The following is a 26923-nucleotide window of genomic DNA, read 5'->3' as shown; positions in this document are numbered from 1 at the left end:
CCTGCAAGTCTGATGTTAGCACCCACGTTAAAAGCGGAAGAACATAAGCAAATGGGATGGTTGGGAGAATTATTTTTTTCCAAAAGAAATATGCACCTTCTGAAATCTGGTTGCCTTAGTAAACCATTTATTTGTGATAGTGAAGCAATTGTCATAATTCTATGCTATTTTGTATCAGGATGAAATTCTTCTCTGTGAGGGTAGTGAGGCACAGGTTGTGCAGACAATTTGTGGATGCCCCATGCCTGGAAGTGTTCAAGCCCAGGCTGGATGGGACTTCGAGCAAGCTGGTTATTGTGTCTTCAGTTGCCAGCTGGCAGCTATGTGCCATCCAACCTCGCCCTTACTCCCCAGATGGGATGCAGGGAAGGATAATCAGGAAAGAAAAAGATTGTGGGTGTAGGTAAGAAGAGTTTAATAATTTAAACTAAATAAATTCAGTAATGCAAGTGACAGTGATTATAATAAAATATAATTATCATTACAGGGGTTTTATTTAAGGCGGGGGGGAAATCAAAACAAGTGATGCACAATACAATTACTCACCACCTGCTGACTGATGCCCAGCCCACCCCCAGCAGTGATCAGCACCTCCTGGCCAATTCCCCCCTGTTTATATACTGGACATGCTAATCTATGATATGGTATATCCCTTTGGCCAGGTTGGGTCACCTGTCCTGGCTTCTTGCTACACCTCCTCACTGGTAGAGCATGAGGCACAGAAAAGTCTTGGATTTAATATAAGCACTGCTCATGAACAAGCAGAACACTACTGTGTTATCAGCATCATTCTCACACTGAATCCAAAATACAGCACTAACAGCTGCTGGGAAGAAAATTCACTGGATTGCAGTTGAAATCAGGACAGCAGACACCCCTTATTCCATATAATTTCTATAATGCCAGGTCCCACTTCCCAAAACCCCATCACTTTCCTCTCTTTTGGTACATATACACACACAGTTAATACTCCCTTAAATTATGGACCATCCCTACAAAAGCCCATTGAGATCACTGAGTGCATGACCTTGGGCTCCATCTGTCAGAACTGTTTTTCAGGCAGGAAAGAAGGTGTGTGCTGTTAGGCTGTTGCATGTGGAAACCAGTTCTGAATCCATCACCTCTGTGTTCATGGCTCCATCAAAGTTCATTCTTCATTAACGTGGGATCAAAAGGGAGTCGGGGTCAGAACCCCAAATCCAGTGTGGCACAGACAGGCACCATGGGGTGCCCAATGTGGTGATGGGCATAGAACCATCACAGAAGTGATAATTCACAGTGTTACACAGTAATTAATTTAATTCATTGTCTCTTCTTACCCCCAATCAAATCTGAGACACACACTGGACTTTTCCATCTTCTTGCAGCACATGCGAAGTGCATCCAGGTCCTTGAGCAAAAGCAATCCCAGGGATGGGTTTACCTTTGCCTGAGGTAGGGATAACCCAGACTTTTCCCCAGCATGTTTTTAATGTTCAGTGCAGGAACTTCATCCCCTTCTTCAATAAGCAAAAGTTTAGATGGGGCTGCACCAGGCCAATGGGCAATCCCTGGGTGTTAACTGACCAGGTGGCCTTCGCTAAATGTGCACCTCAGGGTTTGATGGTCCCACCACCTACTGCTCTCATTGTGGTCTTTTACCATCCATTGCATCATTTGATCTTTCCAGAGGCTGATGCATGAGAGGGAATGTGATAGTCCCACTCAGTGCCATGTTCTTTGGCCCAAGTGTGTATGAGGTTGCTTTGGAAATGAACCCCGTGGTCTGACTCTATTATTTCTGGTGTATTGTGTCCCCATAAGACCTGCTTTTCAAGGCCCAGGACAGTGTTTCAGGCAGTAGTGTGGCACAAAGGGAGTTTCCAGCCATCTGGTGGTTGATCCCCCCACTGTGAGCACAGGGCACTTGCCTTGGTGTATTTGGGAGACTGATACACTCAAGCTGCCTGGCCATATTGACATTTCAGCCATCATCCTCCATACCAGAGGGGCTTTGTCTGCATGGCTTAATCACACTGCATGTTTCACATCCATTGTGCACAGATTGTTCGGTTCAAATTACTCCTGGATTTTGCTGAGTGCTGAGTAATTTTTCTGAAACTTTAAATAAAGTGAGAGCTCTGTGAAAATTGACTGGTACAAGGTAACTCATCTTCATGATGTAAACTGAAGGAGGATGACTCCAGCCAAGTTTGATCATGTTATGTTTAACTTTTGTAAGTCTAGGGGTCTTATAAACAAAGACTAGGAAATATTTCTGAAAAGGGTAATATTGAGTTCAAATATATAAAACTGTAAATTAGTCAAACTAACAAAGAAAGCTTTGTGGGTATTTTGGGTAAAGCTGACTTTATTTTTTCAAAGCCCTACTAGGAAATCAGATGACCACTACCAAGAGGAAGTTGAAGACTGAGTTTCCTAACTCCTGCCTACTTATTCTCCCATCTTTAAATGGGACTGGTTTGCTTTTTATTATTTCTGGCTTTACACTTAGTACATGTGAGCAATATTTGTTCTAAATGAGGCAGCACAAAGTTAAACACAGCTCCCCTTTTCCTGACAGAGTTAAACCAGACTTTCATTTCTGTATTGCCTCATTTTAATAAACTGGGCTCCTTAGAGGATTGAAAACAAGCAGGTCAGGACCACCTCGGTTCTTCCTCAGTCAACTGATCATGCCTCATTTCTGGGAACAGGGAGATGCTTACAGACCATTGTGGGACTGGGAGTGGAGACAAAGCTTCCACAAAAATACAGTAATACTGCAATTTTTAGTCTCAAAGATATTAATTTTTTTTTTTTTTTTTTGAGGGGGAATTGGGTGACAATGAATGTCCTTCTATTCCACCTGCCTTGCTTTTACAGTTTTCTGTGAAAATTTACTTATGCAGCATCATTGCTAAAAAGGCACTGTGGTCCGTGGTTTCCTGTAGGTGGCAACAGTAACAAAGGAAGGCATGCATCCATGAGTGGGAATTTACGCAGCACCCAGGACAGGAGGAGTATGGGTATTGAACTAGTGTCCCGGTCTAGCTCTTTAGAAGTACATGCCTGTTATTTCCCTATACAGTTTTCTGGGTACCTAAACAAAGATTAAACATTTGAAATGGACATATGAGCTCAAAATCCTTATAACAATCTTGTAACAATTTCTGTGTCAGGAATGGATGGTAACATTGATGCTGAGCATCAGAGAGGTGTGATGATGCAGGCAATCAGTAACAGAATGACTGAAAATGAGAAATCAGCACTACTGAGATAGGTGGTTTATTCATCCAGATTATAGCATGTAGCTACTATAGCAGAAGAACAACCATAATTACTCAATTCTTAATGTAAACAGTGGGAGTTTTAAAAGGTTATTTTGAAATGTGTTTTAACTTGGGAAGTGACCATATGCAGTTGTCAGCCTTCAGCCATGAAGTAAATCAAAGACCAGCTCTGCAAAAAACAGCTGGTCTTAAAAAACTTGCCTGTGTATACATCCTGTGTTGGGGTCCCTCCCCTGCCGTGTAGCCCTGGGAGAGGGGCCCTGAGGGCACAGACACGGGGTTTCCTGCCCCTGCTCAGCCTCGTTCCCATTGGTTGGTTTGTGTTCCCAGCGCGGGCAGAAGGACCCTTGGTCCCGTGACTGGGACAGTTCCTTGGCAGAGCTCCGGCCATGCGGCTGGAGAAATAAACATCTCTCTGAAACAGCTATCAAGAATCTGTCTGTCCGTATATATATTTCCTTTCCACGGGACTCCTGGTTTGATATATGCGTGTTGCAGGATCCCCACTGCAACAAATGGTGGAGATTTGAGAGCAGAACGATCCCCGATCCCTAAGCGACTGATTTGTGTGAGTAAACCCTGGAAACTTTGGATTCCTCTTCTTGGTTTTGCTTTGCTATTCCGTATCTAAACTATGGAGGAACCGTGGGAAGACTCTTGGCTCTCAGAGCCGCATATGGACATTTATCTTAAACTTAAAATGATTCTTGAACAACGATTTGTAAATTTTAGCTTGATTCAAGCTCAAAAAGAACTGAAACACTTCCTGGCATGGTTGTTTAAGAACTTTTTCTATGTTTCTTGGGATTTAATTATTACCAAGGGCTTTTGGAAAACCGTTTGGACACAGTTAATACTAGAGTCAAAATATATGCCGATGGAAGAATATTTTCGTGAATATTATTTAGTTACCGAGACTGTTGAGCAATGTCAGCTGTGTCCTGGCGAAGGGAAGCCTGGCGCAGGGACCGTGCGGCCCAGGCCACGTGCACCGAGCGCTCTGAGAGCAGCAGCGAGGCAGTTCCCGCGCGCGGGCGGAGCCACGCGAGCCGCAGTGTCGGTGGCGGAGCGAGGCGCGGCGGGACCCGGCAGTGCCCGAATGGCCCCGTGCAGCGCGTGGTGGAGCGAGCCCCGTGAACGCCCGACCGAGAGGGGCGGCACGCGGGCGGCGGCTGGCGGCGGTGGCGATGGAACGGAGCCGCGCCCAGCCGAGACGCGCGCTGGAGCAGGGCGCGGGGGGGTCATCGCTCGGGGGCCCGGCCGAGACGTGGGTGCAGCGCCCGGCAGCGGCAACGAAGCTGCGACCAGAGGAGGCGACGCACGGAGAACTGAGCGGCGTGGCCCGGCCCGGCCCGCACGGCCCCGAACGCGACCCCGGGAAGAGCGCGCAGGCACCAGCAGCCCCGACAATTCCAACACGGGAGCGACCGAAAGAGAGAACAAAGACGCAGCGAGACAGAAAACAGCAGCCACTCGGAAAAAGGAAAAGATCATAGCAACTAAGACCTTAGGGATAGTAAAATGGTATAATGTTAAGCAAAATTATGGTTTTATAACAAGGTGTGACAACCAGCAAGACATATTCGTGCATAGAACTGCTATTAAAAAGAATAACCCTGAAAAATGGATCCCAAGCTTGGGAGATGGAGAGGTGGTGGAATTTAATATTGTACTAGGGAGAAAAGGGTTACAAGCATCGCAGGTCACTGGGCCTGATGGTGTTCCTGTAAAAGGCAGTATATATGCAAAAAATCGTAGTCATGTTAGACAGTATCTCCATTGTAAGCCCCCCCTACAGTTTCCCTTTCCTAATCCCACCTTTCCCTTTTACCCTATGTCCTATTACCCCCAGTGTATTCCCAATCCGTTTTTTCATCCATGGTTTCCCTCACAAAACCATGCTTTTGCCAATTGTTTCCCCAAAAATCCCTTTCCAATGCCGAGTGGGGGATGAAAAGGGGGAGGGAAGAAGTTAAACCCTCTCCTGCCTCAGTTTCCCCACAAAGCATGCTCAGAGAATTCTGTCTCCCTTCTGTCAGCCCTAAGATGTTCCAGAGAATCTGTTTGGACATTTAAAGACTCAGGAGGGTGGCTTGTTTTGTTTTGAAACTGTTCTTGTTATGTTTATCCAGTTGTTTTCATTCTCCTTTTATTAAAATAAAACGGGTGAGGTGTTGGGGTCTCCTCCCCTGCCATGTAGCCCTGGGAGAGGGGCCCTGAGGGCACAGACACGGGGCTACCCTGTCCCTGCTCAGCCTCGTTCCCATTGGTTGGTTTGTGTTCCCTGCGTGGGCAGAAGGACCCTTGGTCCCGTGACTGGAACAGTTCCTGGGCAGAGCTCCGGCCATGCGGCTGGAGAAATAAACATCTCTGAAACAGCTATCAAGAATCTGTCTGTCCGTATATATATTTCCTTTCCACGGGACTCCTGGTTTGATATATGCGTGTTGCAGGATCCCCACTGCAACAATCCTGTTCCTTGTGTGTGTTTGAGAGAGCCTTTTTGCCAGAACTTCCTTTTGGGGCACATACACCTGTGGGATATTTGTATGTGCTCTACTTGGGAGCATGAGAGAGGATACGGCTCCCTTGATTCCTTCTCTGGAGCTGCAGATGTACCTGGAGCTACACATGCAGTGGAATGGAATGGAATGGAATGGAATGGAATGGAATGGAATGGAATGGAATGTACTATTTCAGTTGGAAGAGACCAAAAATGATCATCCAATCCAACTGCTTGACCACTTCAAGGCTTACCAACAGTTAAAGCACACTATTAAGGGTATTGTCCCAATGCCTCTTAACACTGACAGGCTTGGGGCATCGACCACTCTCTCTGGGAAGCCTGTTCCAGAATCTGACCACCCTCCTGGTAAAGAAATGCTTCCCAATGTCAAATCTGAACTTCCCCCGACACAGCTTCGAATGATGCCCACAGGTTCTGTCACTGGACACCAGTTATTTAACTTCTTCCTGTTACAGACTGGCCTTTGTGGGGTTATTTTCTCCCTTAGGATAAGGGATACCCTTTTCAAATGGGTTCTTTTCCCCTAAATAAAAATAAAATTAATTATAATTATTAAATAATTAGATGTTATTATAGAATAATTAATAATAATGAATAATTAAGTACCCCTTGCCATAGTGGCTGTGTAAGGGAGATGGGAAGAAACAGACGACAAGTCTTTGGTAGTTTGGGACCTGGGAAAGAGCAGGGGATACTCCAGGTAGGAACTGAGTAGCCGTAGTGCTATTTCCTCTGAAACACCATGTGTGCCTCTTTTCATCTGTCAGGCTTTGGGGGGTTTTTGGGGTGTAGCTTTTTGGGTTTTGTCTGCTTGCTTTTCAAGTATCAGAACTCAGACATGTCTAATTGAAGTCTTTAAGTATTCTTCTCCTGCAAAGATGCAGTAATACAAAATGAAAAGTTTTGTGGAATTCCGTAGCCTCAGCAAAGGTGTCAACTACATCACATTCCAAAGTCTGCTAAATTCAAAGTTCATCTTCAATTGTATTTACATGATTAGTTCATGAGTTCATGTGGTCATCTGAAGATTGTTTTGCTCCAGAATCTCTTAATGGTTTATGTACTAGTAGGAAACATAATTTTCAAGAAGTTATGACAACATGGTTGTACAACTGAGGACCTCCTTAGTAGCCCTGGGTTGTCATTCCTCAAGTACTGTTTCATTCCATCATGCTGGATATAGAAGTTCTCTAGAAGACAAGATTGATATTCATCATATTTGTCAGGTGCCCTTTACAGAAAACACTGAGAGTCTCTCATGACCTACAAGGATTTGTGGTTTTGTTTTTTAAAACTCCATTCTTCCTCCTTTGCATAAGGAAACTATTGTTTATGGAATTTGAAATGGGGGTGGAAGGTGACTAAGGAATTAGTCATAATTTTAGCTGATTCTCAGATTATGTAGAAAGAGTTGGCAATACTGAAGTACAAACTCAAGAAACTTTATTTGTCAAATTAAAAGTAGTGAGGGTTTGACCTAACAAATACTAGTTACACCTTTCACTACTTACAAGAACTTCTATGCTTTGTTAATTGTCTTGCTCTGGTTTGAAGAGTTTTCATTATTTTAACTCTGTTGTGATGTTATCATTGTGGGGGAGATTGTGTTTTCTTGAACTTATTTTCCTTTTTGCTGAGTTTGGAAAGGAGCCAGATAAAGCAGATGAAATGTCCTATAAACAGTGGCAACAGAAGTCTTAAGTAAGTGTAACACCACTGCCAATAACTATTCAGCATTATTTGTTGAGGTCATTTATGGAACACCAGGAAACCCATGGGAGAGGAAAAACTTCCAAACCCCTGCAGTTTTTCCCCTCAGTGCTTCTAGAGAACACTAAATCTTGATGATTCCTCAGGTAAGCCAGGCTATGAAGCCTAGAAAGATGCTCATGGTGCTCACCATTGGGAAGAGATCTGCATTCCAAACTCTTCTCTAAGGGCCTGATGCTCTTCCTGGCTGCACCCTCAGATTGTCATGAAGCAGAGGCACTTCCTTTGGACTTTGAGAGGTTTCTACTGGTTCCACAGTAATGAAGTCGGGGGGGGGGGCAAAAAAAGTGAATACCCTGTAAAGAGCTTCCAAAAGTAGCCAAGTTTTCACTGTTGAGGTATAAGGTTCTTAAGAAACACTGAGGCATTATACCAGTCCCATAAGAATCTCTTTATTTGTGTCCATTTTTATTTAGCACATTACAGCTTCAGCAAAGACATGGAGCAGATGTGTGTACCAACATTTGCACATAAATGTTGTGAAGAAACAAAGAAAAGCACTGATCTGTGGGGCCAGCCCAGTGGAGTTACTTGCAGGAAAGGATAACTTGCTGCAGAAATTCAGTCATTTCTACTTGCAACAAGGTAAAAAACCAAGGCAAACTTCTGTTAACAACAGACTGTAGTTCTAATTCAAATAGAAATCTGACAAAAGAGCACTGATTGTATGTGCTGGTAATATCAAGTTGTAAAGACAAGAAGTTGATTTAAAGCCTTTCAAGTTTTGAGAGAGATGCAAGGGACTGTTTTAACACTTATCTAACATCTACCTAGAATGTTTTATCCCCATTAATAACAGTGGAAAAACCGTTGAGTAGCATAAGAAATGAAAAGTAAATCCTGTCTCTACTACAGACATCATTAGGCTCGTGAAGTCTAAAATTTACCATAAGCTTTTAGGTAAGTAAGTTATGTAGTACTTTGCACTGAAATCAAATAGTCTATTAAGAATCTTCATTTATTTTTATCTAATTACTTCTAATCTCAAGAAGTGAAACTAAATTACAGTGGCCACATGAGTGCTTTACATACAGCTGATAGAGTTTAAAACACAGGACTAAGATTTAGTAAGGCTTACAAAGAAATCCAGTGGGTTTACAACAGAAGTTAAGACAAGAAATTAAACCAATTAAATGGTGACTGACTTCAAACTTTTTACTTGCTTACAGTCCAGAACTTTGCTGTAAACTTTATCCTCTTCAACATATCCTCTCCTAACAAAAAGTTGTCATGGAATGAGTAGCTGTGAAATTTTGTATTTTTTCTTCAAATGACAAACTGCATGCTGTCCTACAGAACACGAGATACAGCAGGTCTCGTATTTCCCTATCCAAGTTGCCAGCCCTAAGGGCTATGTTTTCCAGCTTAAAGCTTGAAATGCTTTCTCTTAAGACACTTTTACATCCCCTCTTATAAAATGTATCTCTCCAGGTTAAAAGTAACCTGCTGAGTTGCACTGTGCGCTTCACTCTTTTGCAGTTCTTGCATCTGAAAATTTACAATGAATCTTTATACAACAATTTGTTGCAGAAACCCTGAAGTCCTCAAAACTTTAAGTCTTTGGGATTCAAGATTGTGGGCTGGAAATAATTTTTTACCCAATCAAAAGCTTAAGCTTCCTTTCTGCACATTCTGTGAGCTCAGAACTGCCATACCATTACTCTAGGCTTAAAGAAATGTCAGCATGGAGACGAAAACAGGAAGATTTCAGTAATTCATGCTTAATTAATCCATGTAATTATTTTTGTTGAAAATACTGCAGTGTCAAAGAGTACAGATGCAAATCTAAAAAAAAACCATATTCTTTTACATTGATTGTAAAAAATTCCTTTTTTCTCTTAGCAACTTTGGTTGCACTCTTACTGATTGGTCAGGAATATACCAAGTAACAACAAGAGCATCTCCACTCAGGAAGTTTAAGTGCTCACACAAAGTTGTTCTTAGTATAGTCAGAAGAGACTGCAGATTTTTATGAGCAGAAAAAACCTCATGAGAGCTGTAGTCTGTCCCCTTAATGATGTAGTTCTGAGGACTGACATCCAAGGCAGTTGATACTTTAAAAGGAATTCAGGAAGAAGTGCTTGTAATGGTACCACTCCTTAGCAAGAGGTGGCTTGTGCTTTTGAGTGTGGTCTTGAAAAGCACTCTAACAATTTTGAATAACACCTTGTTTTAGCAAGAACTGGGAAGAAGTTAGACTTTAGTCATGTTGTGTTAATCTTGTGGGATTTAATGCATCCATTTCTAGCAAATTACTTCAGGCCAATATAAGCTTGATTACTCCAAGGAAGTTATTCTTTCCTATATTTAGTATCTATCCATTTAAGAATACACACACTGAACCAAATACTGTGTTACAACAAAACATGCAACAGTGAATAATCTCTATATTCAGGTGCCTAGAACACGTAATTTCACAATTTACAGTTTTACTGGTGGGGAATACATCCATTATGCCATCTCTCACAATAATTCCCTGTATATTCAAAATCCATTTGGAATTTTCCCTATAAAATAGCTTTGTGCTACCATATGTACCACAATCAAAGTATTAAGAGTAATTTCATAGACAAAGAGACAACTAAAGTGCAGAGCCTGAGGGATATATACTTTTTATTTATGTTACTGCAGAAAGAGATTACTGAAAGACTTCTGCATGTAGATGAATAAAATACTTTCATTAAGCTTCAAATGCTGCCCACTGCATTGCTTTTAAATAAAAATGCATACTCTCTATCAGTCACAGCAAAGTAGTAAGTAAACTTACAGCACATTCCTTTAATATATCAAAATGTTTCCAAGGCAATATTATTGAACCTATACCACAGTCCCCAGTAACCTCACGCTGCACAAAGGAGGTGGTAGGGAAACTTATCCAGTTTAAGTGCTCTTCTTTTCTTCACCCAGCAAGTTCACTGTTGCTTTCTTGGCTGCAGGAAAATAAAATCAAGTTCAGTCATAGGCCAACAGTCAAAGGGTTATCTCTGTTCTTGGGAACAGAGGTTATCTCTGGGTTGTCCAGTGTTCTTGAGCAGCATACAAAAATTTTTCCTTTTACTCACAAGAGAAAGAACACAGAAGAAAATCATAGCTTTTGTATATACATAGACATAGATACATCAGTAAAATTGATCATGAAAAGATTTTAAAAAGCAAGCAAGAAACAGTACAATAAACATTAAAGACTGACATATATATAACTATGGTATTGTTAAAGCAGGGCTGCTCATAGTGTTAAGGACATACAGGTTTGCAGCAAGAAATATACCATAATGATAAAACAGGCTTGTAGTAATGCTAATATTTGTGTACATGTATATGTGTGTGCATGGTTTCTTAAAAATAATGCCTGGGGTTTTTATTGTTGTTGGTTTTTTTTTTTTTTTGGGGGAGGGGGGGGTGTTGTTTGTTTGTTTTGTTAGTTTTTTGGTTGTGGTTTTTTTTGGTAGAAATCTCTATATATATAAATATAGGAAAAAGAAAGAGTAAGTGATGAAATGAAGACAGAAAAATCCCATATGCAACATGGAAGGATATTAATTAAGATACATGCCTAACAATAAAGACTCAGGAAGAGTCTTGCAGCAAAATTTCCAAGAATAGTTGAGAAAAGCAGATCTTTTAAGCAGACAAGAGAACTGCTGAAGTTGGCAAGATGAAATGAGACTGCGTGCATTGTTTGGTGGAAAGAAGAATTAAGATGCTTTGAAATAGCATACCAATAAAATTCCTTTCAAACGAAACTTGAATAAACCTTTATTTTAGCTACTTAATACACTTCCTTCTCTTATTAATAAAGCCATCATCAGATATTTTAGAGTGCAAGGGTTCACTATAGAATGCAAAGAAATAAAAGAAAAACCTTAAGCAATCTACAGTCTGTGATAATGCACAAAAATAAAACATAAGTAGTTCCTTTAAGAGTGAGGAATCCTTTTACCTCCAGAGGAAGGAAAAGTACAAAAACATATAGATGGGAAAACTGTGCTTCCCATGTTGCTGTTTATTGCTGTTAATTGCTTTATTGCACAACTGGGAACCCCTCTACACTTGCAGGGAGTATTTGAGGGAATATTTTGGGAGATAGGAGGATGCACTGAAACAGTAACTGTATTTATGAAAGGAGTGTCTGGACCTGCCTCTAGAGAAAATGTTTTTAGTGGTGTTTATGGTGGGAAGACACACAAATGATACAATTTCTTCCACTCATTCTAGCCTAAGTGCAATTCTAGGAAGCACGACTCACTGCAATCCCCATTTCCCAAATTTAACTTCTCCATTATAATTCACATCGTCTTCTTACAATTTATTTTTGTTTCCTCCGAGTGGTGAATACGAAGTGCAATAATAAGAGCTCCCCAGTGAAATTCCCTCTACTTAATGTGACCAGTGAACAGCCTTTTGCTTACCCTCTTTAGTTATGGTGTCTGCAGTCTCTGCAGCCTTGTCTTTCAGGTCCTGCACAACGCTGTCCAGCTGGGCCTCGTGCTTCAGGAAGAAAGGACGTATAATCCGGTGGTAGAGAAACTCTGCCCCGTTGGAAGGGCTTGGAGCCATGCACCACAGCAGGAAGCCACACTGTGAGAACAAGAACATCAGCCTCAGTAGAAGGAATCCTGAGTAGGAGACAAGGTGCCTTTCCTAAGTGCCACAGAACTGAGCACATTTAGAACAGTGAGTCATCCCCTGTGTGGTCAGGGTTCAATGAGAGCACACACCAGGACAGCTACACACAGTGAATATTTATACTGGAATAATTTCATGGATAGTATAAGGATAAAGGAGGAGGGCTGCCGCAGTAAATATAACCTGGTGTTAGGTGGATCAAGATTACATGTTGGTTTTTTTTCTCTTTAAGGTAGAACTATAAAACCTGGTTATGCAAACATCTGTCTCTCAATATTTCTAAAACATAGGGCACAGGCCTGACTAGAAGTCTAAGTCTCTATATGACTTCAATTCAGCCAAAACACATCCCTGTCCTCTCTGCCTCCCTGCTCTGAAACACAGTGGGGGAAAGAACAGGGTTGTGTGCACCCCAGAAGTAAAGTGACAAGGAGGAGAGACAAACCCAAGCTACGCACAGTGCACAAACAAGGGTAATGCTTCTGGATTACAGTTTAGGTATGGCTTTTAGAGCACCATCTGTTCTCTAGAAAAATCAAAGCCCACAGTGTGGGGTCATGTTTCTGCATCGTACAAAAGGGGACTGGAAAGACAGTTATTACATGTACTACAAATCCCTGTCTTTACCACTGAAGCACTTTTATCTGGCTTCAGTTTCACTGCCATACAGCACACAGAGACAGCTATGCAGAACAAGATGAAACATTCAAGGGAGTGCCATAAATAAATCCACTTGAGCTATGAAAATATATATAAAATTATTTTACAGGAGAAAACTGCAACAAAATGAAGTACATTTTCTCAGCATTTGTACAGTTCTTTCTGTACACTATATTCCATGTCAAAAGCCTCTCCAGAAAATGAAGGCGTAACAGCTTTTCTCAGACTACCCTTTCCTGAAACACAAAACAAAACCACCCCAGCCTCAGTCAAAACATGCTTTGTCTTCATGTTGGACAGTATTCCATGTTTGAGGATTTCCACACATTTCTGGGTAGAATGGGAACAAAACACACAGTCTTCTTCAAGCAAGCCTTCAAAATATTTTGGAATATGTCCCCTCTGTTCTTTCTAATAAGGTATACTGAGACTGGATGTTCTGCAGGTTCTGCTCTCCACATCTGTAAAATCTTGGCTTTGTCTTCTCTGCAGTGCAATTTACCATCCTTTTGGGTAAGCATTAAGCTTTCTTCTTTAAACTATTTGATCATGGTGTAAAAACAGAATGACTTAAAGGAGTGTTTGACCAGAAGACAAAGAAATGTTTTTTAAAGTAAAGAGTACACCATAGAGATTGGCCCACTAGGAACATTCCAATGAATTAAAACAAATAATTCAACAGGCAATACAATCTGGCACCAGTAAGTAGCAGCTAATGAATTATTAAGTACGGTCAGAGAAAATAAAGGCAAAAAGTGCCTTTATCAATATAAATATCAATTTTCAAAAGCTTCAATTATTTGGAACTTAATATAACAGAAAGAATACATGGTGCTATCTTATGTTGTTATCTTTCATTAAAAGCTGAAAAGTACACTGCCTATATTTCATGTTCAAGAATATCTCATCAGTTACTGAGAGTTATTCAACTTCTCCCAATACACAAAAAAGGTAGTTCTCCTTTGTTTAGAAAATCCCTCAGATGTGAGTCCAACTTCCTCTGAAATGAAAAGAAATTGAAATTTCCCTTTCCCTGCCTAAGAAAAAAATCAGTAATTTTGATTTGACAGCTTTGTCCCAGTCTGGTCAAGAAAAAGATAATTACAGATTTGTTCTCAAATACCTATTACTTTTGAATTGTACTGAAGCAGATGTTCATATGCATTTTCTATTGGACATGTACCAAAGCTGAGATTTTCATTCTTTTCAAAGCTTGAGAATGTTAGGCTGCTAACTTAGTTTATTTTCCCCTTGTCTCCCATGAAACTGAACCAGCATAGGCTATTGCAAATAAAGAGGGTTGTAAGAAGGACCAGCAAGCTCAGAGTGGTTAAATAGTTAACTGGAAAAAAAAAAAGCCCAAACCCAGAATATATTCTTTGCAACCCTCCAGACCAGAGGAGGGAGTGGAATTCATCTGAGCTCAGTGTGACTCGCTTGGACCTGCTCCTAGCAGCTGTTTTTGCCCTGGCAGCACCAATTTTGTTCAGAAATAGCATTACAGAATTCCAAGGCAGAGCCATTAGTGGAGTAAGGAGCCTCTCTCATTCCGACCACCAAAAATACTCATAGAATGATAAACTCTGCTACTTTCACTGGCTACTGTTCTCCAGTACCTGGATGACACTGAAGTTTTTAGATCTTGAACAGAAGTATTTAAAAACAAATCATATGCACATGAAATTATGAGTTGCATGCACATCCTGTGCTTCACAGATAAAAAAAACCCAAACAGATAAATAAGAAATGGGCATTACCAAAAAAAAAAGGTCCACAAAATCCAAGAAATGCCATCTGGAGAACAGAAAGTATATACAAACATTTTAACATCTTTAAAGGAGTTCTTTAACATGCCTTTCTCCCACCTGTAAAATCTTCCAGTCTGCTGAAAACTTTAATGTCACAGAGTCTAAACTCTGGACTTTGGGGACTCTGGGGGCAGCTGTGCCCAATGTCTCAGCCATGCAACCGAAGGTGTTTCAAAATACTGAGCATCTAAAACTCAGTCTGGAGTGGAAGCTACAAGCTGTATCGAACAGATGTGAATATGCGAATTTAGCACGTTTTGAAAATGAAAGCAAGCTCGAAATTTTCATGGATGATGTATCTGTGCTTCCACTTCCTAAAAGAGATATGGAGACATCATAACTACCCTACAAGAGGTTTTAGTTCATGGATGGAATGAAGTGTGGCAGCTGCCTAATTCCTCCTTCTCCCCCTATGGAATAACTTCCATCCATTCAGCAACGCTTTCTGATTCTCAGCCAACACCTGTCTGCCTTTGTACAAAAAAAGTAAACCTCTCCTACCAACCACTACTGAGGGCAAACACTTGACTTCCGTGTGCCTTCTGCAGCCATTGTAGAAAGCTGTGTATTGACATAACTCCTTGTGTTTGCTTTTGCAGAACTGAGAAAAGTGCCTTTCCCTTGATTCCAACACCACGTGTAACTGTGGCACTCCTGATAACCAGAGTATCAGAGCCATTTGTGGTCTTTATTTGCAAAGTCAACCTGAATTTCAATCGTGTGCTCTTCAGCAGGATAGCTGTGGTGGCATGAAGAAACCATTGCCACATCTTTTTCCACCAAGAATTTAGAAAAGAAGCTCTGAAAATACACTGTATGAGTTCAGAACTGTGAATATATGCCACTGCAGATTATGGATAGAAGTCATGATTCTACTGAACTACAAGGTATCCAAATGATAGTCACAGTTGAAGCCTGTTAAAGACTGAAAAGGAAAAATGCAGAAGTGTAAACCAACTGTCACAGTCAATTTCTGCATATCAACCAAATCATTGCTGGTACTCAAATCACGCTAACAACTGCACATAAGCAACCATCTCCTCTGATACCCACCAACTCCTTTCAGGAAACTGAGCTTAATTAAATATTAAAGCTGTAGGACTCAAACTATTCTCGTGTTCCAATTTCCTTCTTTGCTCCAATAGCACAGATGTTATTACCTCCTTCAACAGCCTTTGTGATTTTACTCTCCACTTTTACTAATGCACTTTTTGCACTAAAGCAAAAATAGAGCCACTCTGTGAGGTTTACCATGTCTGTCATTTGTCCAAATTTACCTGAACACCAAGAGAAAGAACTCTTTGGGGTTTTTTTTATGGGACAGTTACACTGTCTTTTTTTTCCTAAAACACAGCAGACCTTTCCCTTCCACCTATCCCAACTTCCCCTCTTGCTTCACAAAACATCAGCTGTAAACAGATCACTTCCACAGTACTAAATTACACATAACCTGCATCTAAAAAACAGGTGTGACCCTGGAATGATTCCAGGGAATGCTGCCATCTACCCATTCTTGGAGACATTAGACCAGTTATATCAAAGGTCTCATTTTAGGAGAGGGGTCACGTGAACTAACATACCTTTAACATGTAGTAGAAAGGGAACCAGGACAGAAAGATGTCAGAGAAGAATTCAGCTATGCTGAAAATGCCATACACAACCCAGTAAGTCAGCCACTGTGTGTCATCATCTTTGTTGGGACTTTCAATGGCCTTGATTCTGCAAGGAAAACAAATCAAGTGAGCAGAATAGCAGCATCAGTCTCATCTGTAATGATGAAGTTTTTATGACTCAGATTTGTTGTTATATGTGAATCTTCATAATTGATTTGCTCCACAAAAACTAAGTAATATTTATCATACAGACAGTGTGTCAAGATCTTTGAACAGCAAAGTTTTTCCCTACATATCACACTTCAAATCTAAAAGATACTCAAGCTATTTCTAGCTCTGTGATTACAAGGAGGAAAAAAAAACCCAAACAAAACCAGTGAGCATTCTGACCTTGTTCACAAAACATTTTGAGGGACAAGAAAGGGAGGGGATAATCTTTGGCCATAGTTCCAGTTCTGGAGGCATTGTGGTAATCCTGACAAGAAGGCTACTGTACATCAGAGCATTACTGATCCTCAAAACAGATAATCTTAGTGAGCCCAGTCTTGTGAGGCACAGGACACCAGTGATCACAGCACCTGCCCGGCCTTGCCTATAACCAACAGTGACCATCCTCCTCTGGCCATCAGAAAGGAATGATGAACAGAGTTGTTGTCTTGGATGAAAAATCCTACAATACCTTAAGTTATCAAAATGGGGTAACCTTGCCTCCAGACAAGGCCTGCACAGTGTGCTACGTGTGGATCAGAAATTCATTCAGCGCTGCACAGCTTGGGGTTCCTAGCACCACCAGGGGTAAAAGACTGACTGTACTATTCCCCAGGTTTTTTACATAGTTATGTCCAATAAATAGCATTTTAACTGTACTCATATATACATGCACTAGATTCCTCTTTGAAAAGGTAAATTTATCTATAAGATTTGCTCTAAGTCCTAAGAAGCCCTTGGTCTACATAAGCAGAGAGGATCCAGATCCATATGCTGAAGAACACATATCTGCATCACCCACTGTATTACTCTATAAATTAATTCCTACAGGACTTGCAAAGTCTAATGTAGACTAAACTATTAAGAACAAGGTGAAACAACCTCTACTAAAGTACTGGGCTTTCTGCATAATGATTAATGGGCTTTTAATGGGCTTTTGTTCTCCATCTGCTGTGCGAATGCAGTTCAGGTTTACACAGTTCTAAAAATCAGAAATTAAAAGATGCTCCATGCGGTCTTTCAGTAAAAGTAGTGGAGTGGAGTTTCTGGAGCCATAAAATTCCAGTTTAACACTGTAAGAAGTTTAAAAAGAAAATGCTAGCAAATCTAAGCCTGATAATTTCCAGCTTAAGAGTGTTAGAAAGCATTTGTCCACTCATGCTGCAAGATCAAAATCTGTAAGACTCAGTTTAATGAATTTAGTTTGAATTCTTCTATCACTTACTCCTTTAATATCAGCTATATTGTTTCTGAAGCAGCATGTGTGAGATGTACTAGAGGTGCCACGTTTTCTGTTAGCTCCACAGAAAAGGCAGAGTTAGGGAGGTTTACAATACAGAAACCAGAGAGTCGGCTGCAAGTCCATTTCCTGGACTGTGGATTGAGAAATGCTGTGGATTCCGTCACTTCCTAGTTCTGTAAGTCACAGGGGAGCAGGGGGAGTTGGGGGAAATAATTCCTGTGACATGCCATATGTTTTAGCAAAAGCATTGGCAAACCCACCACATGCAGAGGGAGCTGGCACAGCTGCTGGATTGAATTACTTTGATATGCAATACAAGGATCTGATACTTAATTCATGCATTATTTCTACTGGAGTTTGAGGCGGGCCAGCAATGTCCTGCAGTGGGAAAACCAGCAGCCCTTGCCATACCCCATCAATAGGGGGATCTTACCAAGGCACATGCACCAGCACAACTGGAAGAACAGGTTTTCCACAGGCTGGCAACAGCAGGTCTAATTCTTGCTGCTCCTAACAACACAGGCAGCCCTAGTCCAAGCAGTCTGTTCAAAGGCAGTGACAACTCCAGCTGCTCCTGCTCCCACTGTAAACCACATCCTTCCTATGCCCACACCTCTGAAGAATTCTAGTGAGAACAGGTGAGGGGGCTGTACAAAAACAGCCCCTGAACACCACAGGAGTTAAGGAAGAAGGCTATAGAGCTATTTTCAATGTGTGAAACTGCACTCCTGGAGGGAAAGAAAAAAGTACACCTTACTAGCAGGGATGTTAGAGTGGTGGATAAATGGAGCAGAGAAAGGAACCAATTGCAAAGGTTCTCCCTGTTAAGGAAAACTTGCTGTAGAGGCTCACCATGTGAATTTCTTTAGTTCTGCTGACAATTTCTCAATTAGAGGCATAGAGGGGAAGGCTTATTTTACTGCAATAAGCATCCTAGCTTGGTATTTGTGAGAAAACTTTGCAGTGAAACTGCCAGCAGTCTTGCTGTTTTCCAGTCATCAATCTGAAGTCATACATGTATTTAAGGGATCATTGTTTCATTTTTTATAAACATTATAAAGTCATCTCGGCAATTACAAAAATCAACTTTCATTAAGAAAAAAAAGCTTAGAATCTCCAATGTTGTGGCAAAGGGCAGATGGCATATCACCGTGTTAATGGGCCACGCTCTATTATCTTCTCTCCTCTAGAAACAAATGGCCTTTGAGAGCTCCTAAATACAGTGCCATGGGTGTGCTCCCTTTGAACGTTCACCATCTGGTGCTCTAGTTCCTTGGGGGATACATGAACAACACACTTTTATTGTCAGACAGTCACAAGCAGCAGCACTACAAGTAGTCAAAGCCCTGTCTGATTTAGCTAGCTGATGTACGCAGCATTAAATCCACACGTGGTTGCTCTCTTACACACTGTAGGGAACAGCACATCTCCCCTCCTTCTGCAGTGGTCTGATCTAAGTGGGCAAGTTCAGGGGCAGCCCCCTACCACACCCAGCAGGCAACAGCCATGTCAGCTCAAACTGCTCCTGCTGGCCCTAACTCCAGTCCCAGCTGGGGAGAGAGGGAGGGGGAAAAGCAGGATACAGCAGGGCCATCAGTGAATGAAAGCTTTAACTGAAGTCAAGGAAAGGCAAGTATTTTATAAATATTCTGCTTTGGAATGGGGAGTACGTCCCTTGGATGAGACAGGGAAATCCAGTATAAAATGTCCCTGTTAAATAAAAGGGTGGAAGCTGCCTCCATCCCTTGCTACTCACACACTATTTCAATAGCAAGTCACAAAAAATAGTACTTGTCGAAGAACAAGCACAGTAAGTTATATAGAATACCTGAACACAGAGGGTTTTTTTATCCATTTTTAACTACGCTCTTTTCAACATGAGAATCACACTCTAATTAAACTTAAGTCTTCCAAGTTATTCTACACGTATTATCCTGGTGTAATGCCCTGTACAATTAAACTTAGGAGAGACATCGAAGCTACTTCAAGCCAAGAACACCTCGTTCTTCTCCACGTTAAGTCACCAATCAAGCAGGCTGAAATTCAAAACGCAATCTCCATCAGTAAGTGAAAAGTTGCAGACCAAGAGACACTGACACTACGTCCTACTTCAGGATTGCCTTCTTATAACTTATTTCTGTGTTGCAAGAGCAAATAAGTCAGTCTCATTAACACATAATATTAAGATTTTCTAACACATGAAGGACCATCCAAAGACTATAGCTTCAGATTTTAAAAAATGATACTGTTTTGTCTGATTTGACAAAATTCCATGATTTGACTAAATTCCATGTTAGTTAAGTGTAGTAATTACATATCCCAAAGGATTTTTTATACTGCTTAAATACTAACTGTAGAGGACTTCAAAGAGAGCCTCAAACAACCACTTACAGTAGTTCTGCACCTTGAAGGTAAAAGCAGTCACTAGGAGCAGCTACAGTAGTCTGGATAGTAAATATCACAGCTCAGTTATTTCAGAAACAGCTGCCTGTCCAAGAGTGAAAATGACCCACTGTGGGCCAGCACTGTGATAGATGGGGAGCCAAGAAAAACTTCGTTTTCAGCCAGATCTGTTCCCCAGTAGCCCTGCTAGCTGGTTGTGCCAAGGGGGAAGAGTGGAGGCTGTCACATTCTGTAGCAGCCCAGGGCTCCCATCTGCTGTGTAGCTACAGTATCAGAGCACTGGCTCAGCTTTGACCCTGTTCATCCTAAAATCAAACTGAACCCTAGATCAAGTGTGGTTACTTATCCTGTTACTGATAGTAACAGATACTGGTCTAATTTTAGTAAGTTGCCAAGTGGAGTTCTTCACGTAGAGCTTCTGACTCATTAAAAAAAAAAAAAAAATCATCTCTTTTCCAAGAAGAGACTGTTGCTTCTCAATTAGCTCTGGCATAACAAATCATTTGTTACAGTAAATTCACACATATAGTACTCACTAGCTAAGTTACAAGCTTGGGGTGGGGGTTTTTTTGAGCTGAGTCCAGATGTGGGAACCAAAAATAAGGAAATGCCAAATTTTATTGCTGTGGTCTCATGTGAAGTGATCACCCTTATCCCTGCAATCCCTCAGGTGTACCTGAGGATTCTTGTATAAATAAAGTTACAAGTTTAGGGCAGAAGATGAACCCTTAAACCCAGTGATCCTGTTGTAGCTGGGAAGGACTGGACCATTTCATGCATCCTTCCTTCAGTTTTCTGGTCAGTGCTACACAAAGTGAGTAGGCAGGCATATTTGTCACACCCTAATCCAAATGTAAATTTGGGGGTTTTTTTGTCATTTAACTTAAAAACCCATGAAATTACCTATACTTCTATAGAGCTTATGCCTACTGGTCCGTCCCTACTATTTACTTTACAGTAAAATAACTTACTTCTAGCTATGTATCCAGATACCCACATAGAATCAACACTCCACTGCACCAGAGACTTCTTTAGCTTGGTGCCTCCCTGTCATCCTCATGTCACACTCACCCTGGCAGGCTGCCTCCCTGACATCTCACGTCATTTCAGTGAAACAAGTACCTGTGCACTTGGATTTGCTTTATCATTTTGGCTTCTACATTTCCATCCATCAGCTAAAAGCCTTCTGCTTTCCATCTTTCTTCCTCCTCACTGACTGCAACAGCAGAATCATGCATTTGCAGATATAGAAAAGATTTTCCTGCCAACTGCACTTACACAACTGCTATGATTTAAGTCTAACCAGTACCCTTCTCTCAAAATTTTGTGTATCTAGCAGAAAAACTCATGAAGGATAGCAAGGGAGGGTTTCACTGTCATCTGTCCATGCATAGACAGATATTATTAGAACACACCAAAAAGCTACATGGCAGTAATACAAAGGGTTCTAAGAGTGTTTTTTAAAAGGAAGTGGAGCAAAATGGCAGCAAAAGGAGCACATGCCATTTTGCCCACCCATGGAGTCTTACAGCCTACATGTTAACTCACCACAAAGCTGAAATCCTGAAACAAAATGGAAAAAAAAGCAGGAATCCTCTCATTTCACTGCTCTCTGCTCATTCTTGGCCCCTTCTCTCCTGGAACAAGTATTTGTAAGGCTAACCAATAAGTCAGTTCCCCAGTTCTGACTCAGGTCAAAACCAGCTTCCCCAAAACACAGTCCCACACATATGTTGGCGTTTCTGCTGAGATTAAGATGCCTTAGTGCCTCACTTCAGACTAGACCCATTTGTATAACAAACACCTTTATATTTTTAACCTAAATGTAAAATGCAGAAGTAAAATTAGAAGTTTCTTACTGCTATCATAGTATTAGACTCCCTGCACCCAAACACTTGCTTTCTTTAGAAAGAAAAGCACATAATTTATCCAAGCAACTGCTAAGATGGCTTTTAAACATGGCACACTAAAACCTAGAAACCAAAACGTTAGTATGCTTGGAGGAACTAATTTGGCAGGACATATTAAAAAAAACAAACAACAAAATACCCTTTTTAGTGTCTGAATCCCCATGAAAAGATTATCAGGAATGAGAGAAAACAGCACACATGCAGACAGATTTGAACATTTTCTACTTATGTTTATACTGGGCATTGTGAATCTGGTTAGATACATCAGCTCTCTCAAATCGTATTCATAAAACAGCAGCAGAGCATTACTTCTGAACCTTAGCACATCATGCATCATCTTTCATGAAGGAAAAAAGTAAGCATTTGCCTTAAAACGTCTCAGGAGAAAGGAAATTTGCTGCCCTAGTTCTCAAGAAATACAGGAACAATTTTACCTTTTCTAAATAACTGTGAGCAAAGAAAAGCAGTGTTCCTGTTTTAAAGGTACACTGAAAGAGGAAAAGGAAATACGAGACAGATTCGAGACACCGTGACAATATTCAAATTAGAACTTGAATTGAGTGTTTATACTTCTCTACAATCAATCCAGATTGTTTCCTGCTAGTAAAGTGTCACGAGCAACCTTTACATAGCAAAAACAGCTGAACTGAAGCAACAGCATAAAATTAGCCAAAGTAGAGAGAGGCATTATTGTACTATATTGCTTTTCCTCCTTGAAGACACTAGTAACAAGTTCAGACATTTTACTGCCAAAAGCCATTTTCATCTTTGCAATTTTTAAACCAAGCATGACAGCACTTAAGAAATTTCCAATCCTTTGCACGCATTTCTTAGTCATCAAAGGCTCCCTTCCTGCTCGCACTCTAATTTTTTTGAGGCAGTTAACCACCACTAACTATGGGTGGAGCTACATTTGAACACTCTAGCTCTGGAAAGTTTAGAGAAGCAGTGAAAATGCTGGCAATGGTATTAACATACTTGCCAACACTCACTTTTTCCATCTCTAGCCTGATTACTGCCTTGTGCAGTTAAAGCTCGCTAGAAGTTTAAAAAGTTGTTTCTGTCATCTGTGGCAAACTTTTCAGTGCTGGTCTACTGCAACCACAAAAGCCTGTAAATCAAGCATTACATTTCAACTTAAAATTATTTACTCTTTTTCATCACATAGCACTTTACAGAATTCTAGGGAATAAGACTAGAGATTGTCCAACTTACTGGGAAACAGCCAGAAAACTACTGCTTCATTTTGCCTATGTTAAGAGACTCAGGTGGGTCCTTGCTGTGACATGTCACAGACTTGGATTTATGGGAAGATTCTGTATTGCCAAAGAAGAAACTCCTCCATGTATAAAACCACTAAAGATTTCCCCAAGGCAAAGCTGAAGGTGAACAAGGGAGAATGAGAAGGGAAACAGCTGTGCCTGCCTGAAGCTGTATCAGGCATTAACCAGGGAGGTGCCCCCTCCCCTGGCACTGGTTTGCACCACAGTGATGAGAAAGTAGGCAGCAGTGCAGCTGCACCACTTCACACCACCTGCTTGGTCTAGCAGCTACAGCCTCCAGCATTTCTCCACTGAAATCACACCTGCTGCACTGCACACACTGACAGTGAATACAGGGAATGACAGAGACCAAAGAAAACAAACTGCAGAATTATACAAGGCCTGACAGGCAGATATCTGCACAGAACTGTCCTGGTTTCATGCGTGAACAGATTTAAATCTGAGCTGAGGGTCTCTGGGTTTGCTGTGACTCCAGTATATTTTCTTTAGGAAACATAGAGATGAACAGTAATTAACATGATTGAAGTAACCCAGAACTGAAATCCCACTAAAACAGATTTGGAACATGCCTGAGGGTCACACATGAGGCAGCCTCTTTGCCGTTTTAGACAACTGTAAGGACAGGAGTTGATGTCCCTTGCACAGCACAGACATCTGTCCCACTCCTTCACCCCTCTGAGTGCCTTTTCTGCTGACGAGGAGCCTGACCCACTACTTTGTCCCCTGCCACAGCAGAGTGGCTGCAACTACATGACCTTCAAGGTTCCTTTCAACCCAAACCACTGCTTGTTTTTCACTTAAGTAATTCAGTTACCGACAATGGAGAAATGATACACTGACCTACTTTACAAAAGAAGAAAGTAAGTTAACTGAGGAAAAGTAATCTGCTTTTTCTCTTTCAGTACCTTTCTGAGACATTTCAGGCTTGGGTCCATTGTTGAAACACCTGTGTAAACATCAAACTAACACCCTGCACAATACATTCCATTTACAGCTCCTGACCTCTTCCAGAAGCCACAGCTTTTAGAGCAAAAGGCATTTGAGGGTGTGTGCAGCTGATGAAAACAGCTGAAAACTGTTTTCTGTTCAATGCTAGGAAGCAAATTCACTACTGTCAGTTCATACAGCAAGCTCTTCATCTGCCTTTCCAAGGGGGACAGACCAAATAGCAGAAAGGAATAAACAAACCACTCTGGCTAGTGTTCTTTATGCTTTGGGTCTCTATGCTTTATAAGTGTGGGGGATGGTACTCAGCACCCTGACTACAGTACATGATCCAGAGCAGCAAAAACAAAAGCAGGCAGAGCAAAATGTGGAAAAACTCTACATACCAGATCTGGACTTGGGAGGGGATCGAGCCCACCTGTGCTGTCAGCAGGCTGTCACTGAAAGACACTGGCATGCAGCACACCGCATGCGTTTTAAATTAGATTTTCACCTAAGATTATACTTTTCTACTATAAATGTCATCCAGCATTAAAAAGGCAGCTAAAGGAAAAGCATTACCTGATCGTGAACTGGAAGAAAAACAGAACTGGCATTGTGCATATTGCTCAGCATGCTTTCTTGTTTAAGTAAAACTTGTAGGCACAGACAATGCTCCCATTATTTAAAAAAAAAAAAAGTAAAAAACCTGAAACACACCACAGTACTAACATCTGGGAGGTAACTTTTCATATTAAGACACATTTAAAACCCCATTTTGACATGAAAAAGGGTAGACACTCTACCAAAAGATTTTTAAAAAAATCCAGATTTGAAAGAAAAAAATTAGTAATGAAACCTTATTATTCATATTTGATTTGCTACTGCCTTACTACTGCAGTTCTAAGAGTTTGTATTATCAATTTATTCACCATCATTGCATAATGGAAGGTTTAAAATATAATCCCAAACCAGTTTAAAAACAAATTTAAAAATTTAAACAGGATTGTAGAAAGTAATTACATTACTTTAAAAGTGACCGAAGTCAGACACAAAATATTACATACACATAATTCCTACACAACCATTTCAATGTTTTAAAGGTTTGTTGGATGATATTTCCCTTTTCAGATTTTAATGAAAGAATACTTTTAAGATAAGCTTTTCACTAAAGATTATCATTTAAGAAACAAAACCTAAGCTTCTTCAGAGGTCCTGTTTTATAATCTCTGAAATTAGCAAACACCAGGAACAGCATTTAGAAAAAATGCTGCTTGGTCTTAAGCATCATAACCATAGGATGTTTCAAGAGTCTAAAACTGAGTCAATCTCTCACATCTCTGAAAAAAAAAAAAAAAAAAAAAAAAAAAGACCGACTTTGTATTGCCCAGGAGCCAATTACAGAGAACATTTTTTTTTTAAGCTTCTGACTGTATTTAAATAGAGTTATATAAAAGGCAAGCACTGTGTTTCAACAATATAGCAGTCCTGTTGGGAAGGACTTCCATTTTATGAATGTATTAGGTTACACAGAAGCTTTTATTTAGTATGTTTCTGCAGTCTTTTGGAACATACTCGACTGTGGTCCTGCCTAACAGGAAAGGCATTTTGGTCTAAAGGCACATGAAACGTTAACAGTTGCTCTGTTTTTAAGAATATCTAAGGAGACCTTCCTTTGAAAAAGGAAGTATTTAAAAGTCTTTCACACTCGGGAGGAGATACGGTGTTTTCCTTTCCTCCCCTCATCAGCGAGGCGGGTTTGGAGTAAACAGCACTCCTTAATGCACCTCTGTCTCCAGCCCGTTACAGTACCCAGTACTCTGTATCAGGCACACGCTGACGATGCACCAGCACCTTCCTACCCCCCGCTCCAGCCATCAGCGCGAGCTTTAACAAACACCCCCAAAGCAGCGATCCTCCCTCCCGTTACCAGCAGCCAGTAAGATCCAGCTTCCCGCTGGAGATGACAAAGCTGGAACCCAAACCCAAAGCATAACCCGCTACAGGAACCGGCTATCAAGTGTGGTAACCACCCAGCGTCTCCCATCTGTAACTCCTGACGTAGCACTCGCCAGATGGGAGAAGCCTCGTTCTTCACTTGGCACCTGGCACCTGTACCTGCTAAAGGAAAGGGGTGCGCGGCAAAAACAACGCTTGGGAGCACGGTCCCGGAATGCCACCCCTGACAGGCTCGGCACCGGCGCAAGAAATATGATTTTGCAGCAACGTCGGCGAGTGGCACCCGGAACCATCGATGGAGAGGAGCAAGAGGCGCGACACTCACGAGACGTAGGCGGGGTAGGCGAAGCCGATGATGTTGCAGAGCAAGGACGCGCCGTATCCCACCACCAGGTACACGGCCACGACCCCGAGGATGCCTGAGGAGAGAGGAGAGAGCCGTCAGCGCCCGAGAGAGCGGGACGAGGAGGCGCGGGCAGGGCGCGGCCCTCGGGGGGAGCCGGCGCAGCGGCAGCCGGGGCTCACCAGTGGCGATGTAGGTGCGGCTGACGCCGGTCTTGCTCTCGATCCGCTCGAGCACGGCGGTCATGCAGTTCTTCTCGTGTAGGAAGCGGTCGAACCGCTGTCGCATCGCCGCGGTCATGGTGCCGGTGCCGCTCGCTCCGCGCCGCGCCGCAACCCCGCGCTCCCCGCGGCCGAGCGCAGGCGCCGCCCCGGC

The 26923-nt window shown here is 41.6% G+C and overlaps 1 protein-coding gene across 1 annotated transcript; it reads right to left on the bottom strand.

Moving 5' to 3' along the window:
- Positions 1–7939: 7939 nt before the first annotated feature.
- REEP5 (receptor accessory protein 5) lies at positions 7940–26915 on the bottom strand. Its single transcript, XM_048291528.1, has 5 exons — positions 26731–26915; positions 26531–26624; positions 16244–16382; positions 11979–12147; positions 7940–10499 (listed from the first exon to the last, which is right to left on the bottom strand). Exons 1-5 carry the CDS (start codon positions 26846–26848, stop codon positions 10450–10452), a joined length of 570 nt encoding a protein of 189 aa, XP_048147485.1. The 5' UTR covers positions 26849–26915; the 3' UTR covers positions 7940–10449.
- Between the last annotated feature and the right edge of the window lie 8 nt (positions 26916–26923).

Source organism: Corvus hawaiiensis, chromosome Z (genome assembly GCF_020740725.1).
Source record: "Corvus hawaiiensis isolate bCorHaw1 chromosome Z, bCorHaw1.pri.cur, whole genome shotgun sequence".
Classification (NCBI taxonomy): Eukaryota; Metazoa; Chordata; class Aves; order Passeriformes; family Corvidae; genus Corvus; species Corvus hawaiiensis.
This window is presented reverse-complemented; position numbering and strand designations above follow the sequence as displayed.